We start from the raw sequence: 8,678 nt of genomic DNA on the forward strand, positions 1-8,678 counted from the left end.
AATTTTCCAATATCATGCAGCCCTATAATGAACTTACAATTACTCTGGCACAGGTCTTTATAGCAGAACTCATGTAAAACTACATTACTCATGATGTTATATACAGAAAGTTTTTTATAAAATATGCATATCTTTTCATCAATAAATGAGTGTACTTATATACTTATATAAGACCCTCTGACTGGAAAATATGCTTATTATAACTTTTGCAAAACAGAAGTTGTTTTAATCAGCTGTGCCATTTCAAGAGATAGCAGTTCTATCACAGAGTAAGTCTTGTCTTTGTCTTATATGTATTTTTGCTTCAAATCAAAGATTGTAGTGGTGTGAAAAGAGAAAGGAGATTAGAAAAATGTGAGAAAAGAGTGATGGAATCTAAATAAAAGTTTTTCAACTGAATTAAATTTTGAATTAAATCCCTTAATTTGCTGTTTTATTGTACTTGCAATGGTTTGGACTTTGTGAAAAAGGTTAATGTGAATAACGGGAGATGGAATCACATTTGCTGAATAAACTCTCATGTAGCTGAATCAGCTGTCTCCATTATGGTTGCCTCAATTACTGTTGGTTGCTAGGTTACCAATACTACAGTAAGCCACTCTAATAAAAACTTTGAAAAGAATCGCTTTAGGTAAGGATGGAACCAGTCTTGTATAGAGAAGAAAATGTCAAATCCTACTCCTGAATGGCAAAAGTTCGACAGATTTTACCCAGCTCCAACACTCTACAAAAGTATATAGTTCCAAACACAAATGACTCCCTAAAGTAGGGGTCACCAACAACAAATCGTCAACCACTAGATTCAGGGCACAAACAAAATGTTGTGAGCATTATTTTTTCTTTAACCTGGTAACAACCAATACAGCAAAGAGACGGCAACATGGAGGCAACATAAAATTATAAGGCTAAAAGAAAACGTCTGTTTCTAATGTCTTGTAAGCAGACATTTACGTGGGTACAACGCAAATAAAAAAATTACGTTTTGCACAGTCTGGCAAGTCAGCCACCTTTTGTTTTGAACTTTGAGAACTGCAATAAAATATCTGTACATTTTCCATACTGGTTTATTTGTTCGAATAACACTTTGAATTTTGCTCATTACACATTTATTAACATTTTTTAAATATTTAAATTCTAGATTAACAGATGATATTTTTTTAAACATTTTTTAAAATATGTGGCTAAGATTTGTTTGTTTTTTTGGTGGGGCAGTGAAAATTTTGGCTGGGCAAGTAAAAATCTGAACCACTGGCCCGATTGGGTCAGTAGAAAAAATCCTTAGTGTTGAACCCTGAGAGTATATACTACATTTGAATTTACTACATGACCGTTAGAGAAGTATGTACTATATAGTATGAATGTGAGTAGTATGAATGGAATTCAGACTTACTTCATCTGAAATTTGTAATTATAACATTACCTACCCATGTCACTTCACTCCCATTCCTGAATTCTTTTGGGTGGTATCATGGGATAGCATAGCATCCATTGAATGCGTGCAACACAATCTCACCGGAAGTAATAGGTCATCCGGGTACTTCTCGCATACTGTTTTTTGAATAGATTGAATTGGAACATACTACTCGACTCACCTAATTTTTAGATACTATATACAGTAGAAGGGAAGTATGAGATTTCTGATGCAGTCCTTGTCTTTTGTGACAACAAAGGCAAGTCATTTCACTCGCCGGCCATCTTTGAAACGCCTCTCAGGCAGTACGCTCGGTCATTCTGTTCGAATGGGGAAACATCAAATTCTCCAAAATTGCTTGCCAAGCTTATGATTAAATTTCATATTAGGAATCACCAATAAAATTAAACAACAACTGTTTCCTTAGTTTCATTTCTAAACATTTGAATCACAAAGTCCCTCCCCTGAAGAATTGTTAGACTATAGCGATCAATGATTGGCTCCTATACGATAAGGCAGGGCTTCATTCACCATATTGACCGTTACACTTTTCCCCATTCAAAACTATACCACTGTCACGTCTCTCTTTGACCTCAAGACAGGGCACATTGAGGGAACCCACAAAGGGGTCACTTGAACACACCTTCCTGAAAGTCACTGCAAGTACAAGCAAGCATAAATCTACATGAAGTGTGTCATTTGGATTTGGGCCATTTTGAGATGGAAGACCTTGATTAGCTGGTTTACGTGTGTAATTAGTGGTTGAGGCTAATCTCTGCAGGTCAGAGACCTTCCAGGAACACTCCTGGCATAGAGGTTGTGTCCTTAAATCTCCAAATCACTCTAAGCAACAATAAGCCTTATGGCAGAGAAAGCTTTCAAGGGAACAAGACCAGAAAATAATCAAGCAGACTGGAGACCGAAGGGTGAGATGAGGTCATGGCGATGATGACAACCATGTGGCCGATGATGATGTCATGCATGTGGTGACAATATAAATCTCTAAGAATTTAGAAAGGTTTCACAATTTTAAGTTGTCTGTGTGGGCGACGCGGTGGCGCAGTGGGTACGTTCGCCTGACAGCAATAAGGTCGTTGGTTCGAGTCTCGGCTTGGTTAGTTGGCGTTTCTGTGTGGAGTTTGCATGTTCTCGTGTGGGTTTCCTCCGGTTGCTCTGGTTTCCCCCACAGTCCAAACACATGTGGTACAGGTGAATTGGGTAGGCTAAATTGTCCGTAGTGTATGTGTGTGAATGAGTGTGTGTGTGTGAATGTATCCCAGTGACGGGTTGCGGCTGGAAGGACATCCGCTGCGTAAAACATATGCTGGATGAGTTGGCGGTTCATTCCACTGTGGCGACCATGGAATAATAATGGGACTAAGCTGAAAAGAAAATGATGAATGAATGAAGTTGTCTGTGTGAACAGTAGTAAGACAGTCAGATAAATAGATGGATGGATGGATGGATAGACAGACAAATAAAAAAAAATTATAGTCAGATTTTATATCGAATCGCGATAAAATTTCTGTCAATAACAATGATAAGCTCTGCATTATTTTACTCTATATTGAGCCAATCAAACAGCAGAAATAGGAATCTAAACAATGGGAATTTAAAAGCGTGTTGATATTAGAGATGTACCGAATTTTTGTCCACCGAAAATGTATCAGTCGAAAATATGTTATGCCATTTAATGGACACAAATTTTTCTGCCTTCAGTCCTTGTTGGGATACTCTTAAATCTGGATGCCTTGACAACTTATATCGAAATATCTATCGTTATCTTTCAATATGGAAATTATCAAGGTTTTGCCATATCACCCAGCCCTACATGACAGGATGGATAGACGTCATTTTAGAACAGACAGAGAGAATATATGTTAAACCTACAAATAGACAAAGAGGTAGAATGTTAGAATGAACAATAGGTTGAATGAACAATAGACAGACGGATAATGTTAATTAGACAGAGATAGTCGGCGCCAGTGGTGTAGTGGTTAGTGCAGACACATGCACTCTGGTGCTCACGGCGACCCGAGTTCAATTCCCGCGTCGCAGTCCTATGCCGATTCTTCCCCTCTCTATGCTTGCCTGTCAATAATCTCTACTGTCCTATACATTAAAGGTGAAAACCCCGAAAAAATTATAAATAAAAAAATTAGAGATAGAATGGTTAATAAAATGACCAACAGGCAGAAAGATAGAGAGATGGATAGAGAGCCAGAGAGAAAGATGATCAGAGATATACATAGAATGTTAGAACAACTGACAGATTTCGTTACACGAACAAACAAAAATGTAAGACAAACAGACAGACAGGTAAAATATTAGGTAGACAGACAAACAGACACACAGAGACTAATAATATACTAATAATAGCACAAACTCTTAATTAATTTGTATAATTATAAAAATAAAGCTTTTATTTTACCTTGAACACCTTTCCAAAGGCTCCATCCCCCAGCTCTCCAACAATCTCCCATATTTCCTCTGGATTTGTGTCCCTGTGCACGTGATCATATTGTTTCTTCTTCTTCTCTATCCCCAGTTTAAAGATCTTTCGGAAATTAAAGAAGGACATCGCCAGATACGACCTTTTCTGGACGGTTAGGAACAGATAATTTCTTTCAATAGATGGATAAATATGCGTAAAGCAACGCAGATCTTATAGCATCTTCATTGCTAATCAAAACCATTCAGTCTCTTGTCTGATCAGAAACAGTCTGTAGGTGTTTTCCATGTTCGTTATTGCACGTTAAAATTTGAGAACTTGATATGTTACACTACCAATCAAATAGTGTTCAATAATAATTGAATGCACGAATGCTCAAACAAAGTAAAAGGTTCTGGCTATTATTGGCGCACAGACATGTGGTCCACGTTTTAAAAAATAAAATTAAAGCATTAAAATAAATTAATCTACGGTGTGCAGTTTATTCTTGTAGAGAATAATTCCGGCATCTGGCTCTTTCAGAATAAGTCATGAGGTTGTTGTTGTTGTCCTTCGGAGTTTCATGAATCTGGTCCGTAAAACACCTAGTTGTGTCTCTTTCTACTTAAATAAAGTCCGGCAGGAGGCTGGTGAATTGTTTGAATCCCTGGTACAATCACAGTCTTACATTGTACATCATCCGACGTGGATTTAAAAAGCGAAACTGCTCCAAACGCGTAAAAACGCACAATCGTTTTTGTTTGGAGAAACTATGCGCGCGTCCTTCCCTAATAGCGGATTTGTTGTCGCTGTGCGCGTTCACGAGGAGCGGCGGTGATTCTTCGCTGGGGTTCGCGCCTGCGCTTTACTGTCACCTGCCGTCGTGGATGTCAACACCATTTGACAGGATTAATTGTCTATGGTCTGCACTGGTCTATCATATGGTTACATTGGATTTACAAGGTTCTATCAGGAAGTCCATATAGGAGCAATTCCATGCAAATGTCAACCTTGCCATGAAAAAAAGTTTTCACCAAAATAGCGAAACCCTTTGTAGGTTTTTTTGTGTAGGCTTGTATTTCACAGTACTGCAAAAACGCTCAAAAATGTCTCTGTCAATGTTTTAACAATTGTATTTGATTTACCTAAGTCACACAAGTGGCAATTTCACATCTGTCACACCCTTAACCAAGCTTTTTCCTCATAAATGCAAAAATGTCAAATAAAATAAAATGAATCATGTTTGTTCTATAGTGAGCCGACTCTTATACTTTTAATGAGCATTATTTCTTTTGGGTTGTGCAGTTTAATTGACAGAATTTCTACAGAGTATGTTGTATACTGTAAACTCACTAACTGTTTTGGTCACATCCATAACGCATGTTTATTTCCCTCATTTAAAATATAAAAATGTTTACAGATGGTTATTTTTCTGACCCCATAACTCTGTGGTTGGTAGTTTTGGAAAATATAAACAGATGTTTCAATATAATCTTAACATATACTTTCTATGTGAATTTATTTTTTAAGATTTTGCTGCAAATGTCACATCTATAATGCTGGAATTGCTCATAGCAAAAATTATATTGGCAACCAGTCTCTTTCACTAAAGAAAATAACCTGAGCATTAAATGTGTTTTAAATGTACAATATTAAAATATTTGTACGTTTGTAAATGGGGCTTTTTGAAACAGGTCAAATGTAGGTAGAAACTTTTTATATTAAAAATGCTTGGAATTACAAGCTTGGATGGGCTAGCTGCAGGCACATAGCCATGGGAGTTCGGGTGGTTGAAAGATCCACCCCCCCCCCCTCCCTCTCCCACTGACAAAGGTCCAGTATTTGCCACATACATGAGCTCATTTGTCCTATTTTGACTGTCATGCCATCCCAAGTTATTAAAATAACCTATTGAAAAGGCTTTAAGACCAAGCGGAATCTGATGCAGGTAAAGTCAACTTTCACTGTATTGTTGTTATAAAGAAAACATTTTATAAGTAACTTTTATTCTAAATTTTGGACCTTATTCTTGAAAGAAAAAATGACCAATAAAAAGTTGTGAAGCACCAAAAGCGGCCCATATTAATACTTATTAGGTTATTGTTGTTATCCATGTATTTCCAAATGTACTTTTTATTATTATTATTATTATTGTTATTATTATAATAATTATTATTATTATTATGTTTATTTATAAAAAAAAAAATTCAAATGGCCAAATTCTGAGACTGAGGAAAGTTTCATGTGTTGGCCAGTTTGTTATTTGCCTAATAAATTACAATAGGCAACAGTTTTAAATTTAAAACTTTAATAGATTGCTATTTTCACCCTAGTGATATTTCATAAAGTAGCTTACCAAGTAGCCTCTTCATATTTCTTTATTCTAAATCTTCAGAAAATGTTTTTTGTACCTCAAAAACTGTGACCATCCAACAAGCTAATTCAGCAAAAAATGTGCTTAAAATGTCACGAAAATGTATTTAAACCTCATAATTAAAAAAAAAATGTAATCGAATAACTGCAAAAAGTCCACTTTTTGAGAAAAAAAGAACTACCCTTTCACTAGGCTAGCTACAGGCCTAAATTATAAGGCTGTCTTGAAAAAAATTATCATAATAAAACAAGTGTTGTAATAATAATGTGTCGACAACGACATGTATTATAAACTTAAAGTTATTGCAGATTTATTTCACGTTACTAGAACAATTTTTTTTTCTTATAGAATTAAAGAGGTTGTCACGGTGGTGCAGTGGGTAGCACAATCGCCTCACAGCAAGAAGGTAGCTGGTTCAAGCCTCGGCTGGGTCAGTTGTCGTTTCTGTGTGGAGTTTTTATGTTTTCCCCATGTTCGTGTGGGTTTCCTCCGGGTGGAATTGGGTAAGCTAAAATTGTCCGTAGTGTATGTGTGTGAATGAGGCTGTATGGGTGTTTTCCAGTGGTGGGCTGCAGCTGGGAGGGCATCCACTGCGTAAAACAAATGCTGGATAAGTTGGCGGTTCATTCCGCGGTGACGACCCCTGATTAATAAAGGGACTAAGCCGAAAAGAAAATGAATGAATAGAATTAAAGAATAAAATTACAATTAAAATTCAGCGAAATCATTATTAGATCAGTATATGCTAAAATTTGCAAAATGACATATATATATATATACGTTATAATAACGTTACTTTTGAACACATTCACATTCTGATTCACAGAATAATTCTTTTTTTAAGTATTACGTATAGTTTTAAACACCAGCTATGTGTGTGTTTGCTTGCTTGTAGGGCACTCCAAAAGGCAAATTTCCACATTTCAATCAGCATGATTTATATATATATATATATATATATATATATATATATATATATATATATATATATATATATATATATATATATATATATGTATGTATTTTTTTATATTTTTACCTTGCTTCGCCACACTGCTTCATTTAAACTTCAAAAATTACTGAACGTGACTACAACTTGTAGTCAAGGCAACGGACGCAAACGGAGGCAGATACAGGTTTCTGATTGGTTGTCGTTTTCCTGATCTCTTGATTGACAGTTTAATGCTGTGTTGTGATTGGTCAGAGTGGATGTTTATCCCTCAGTGTAAAGAGCTTGTTGAGATTTATTTTAACACGCTTGCTTTCGTTTACCAGACCCACTAGAAGAGGTAACACACTCTAATTTACACAAAAATACTTTGTTTTCTGCGTTGTATAATTGAGTTGCAGATTTTTATCGCACAGGTTTATATTTAATGTTACTTTTTTGTTCATGTGAATGAGTTTACGCACTGGAATTGCTTCGAAGCAAGTCACGTTTAGTGCATGCTGTGGCTTGCAAATATTATCAATAATCTCTAAAATAGCAAAATATTTAATACGTTTTTACCTCATATTCTTGTTAACAAACGGGTTTTATTGTTATATGGTGCAACTGTATCCGAGTTGCCATGACAACCTCTGTCGCCTTTTGCAAGTATATTTAATAAATTTTGCTTGTAATAAGAGGTCCACATATGGTATTTTTAAATAGATATGTCAGTTCAGTTTCAGTATAGCTCTCAATGGGTACTAAAATTGTGAAATGTGTTTCTTATGAATATTTATTGCAAGACACTGCAGGTTAATATGTAACTAATAGTTATTGTCATATTTCCATTGATTAACGTTACATTAAGAATTGCGAACATTTTGTGTTACAAGTTTTGTAAAATGTTTAGTTAAAATATGCAAACAGGGCACTATTTCATTAAATATGTGGAAATTTTCATAAATTCCTACACAATAAGTTTGTACTTTGGAGGAAGGCAGGCTCAACATTTTTAGTTCATTGACACCAGTGTAAAATATTTTTACCTTTTACCGTATTTTATTGTATTTAATCAAGCATCTTATGTATGAATGTTTTTGTTTTTGTTTTGTATATATATTTTTTTCTATAATATGAGCAATTCCATGCAAATGTCAACCTTGCCATGAAAAAGTTTTCGCCAAAATAGCAAAAAACGTCTCTGCATTTTTTTGTATAGGCCTGTATTTTACAGTGCTTTAAAATAATAAAAAATGTCTCTGTTAGTGTTTTCAGACTATTATATTTGATTTACCAAAGTCACACAAGTGGCAATTTCACATCCGTCACATCCATAACAGAGAGATGTCACATCCATAACAAAGCTTTTTCCTCATAAATGCAAAAATGTAAAATAAATTAAAATAAAGCGAATCATGTTTGTTCTATAGTGATCCAACTCTTATCCTTTTGATGAGCATTATTTCTTTTCGGTTGCGCAGTTTAATTCACAGAATTTCTACAAAGTATGTTGTATACTGTAAACTTGCAG

At 35.2% G+C, this 8,678-nt stretch overlaps 1 protein-coding gene across 1 annotated transcript in view; it reads right to left on the reverse strand.

Moving 5' to 3' along the window:
- The window catches only part of slkb (STE20-like kinase b), a 48,040-nt gene extending 43,402 nt beyond the window's left edge, over positions 1-4,638 (reverse strand). The window contains exon 1 of the mRNA XM_056456559.1: positions 3,843-4,638. Coding sequence (XP_056312534.1) covers positions 3,843-3,992 — 150 coding nt within the window. The 5' untranslated portion in view covers positions 3,993-4,638. The remainder of the gene's footprint in view (positions 1-3,842) is intronic.
- Positions 4,639-8,678: the final 4,040 nt, after the last annotated feature.

The sequence above is a fragment of the Danio aesculapii genome, chromosome 1 (genome assembly GCF_903798145.1).
Source record: "Danio aesculapii chromosome 1, fDanAes4.1, whole genome shotgun sequence".
Taxonomy (NCBI): Eukaryota; Metazoa; Chordata; class Actinopteri; order Cypriniformes; family Danionidae; genus Danio; species Danio aesculapii.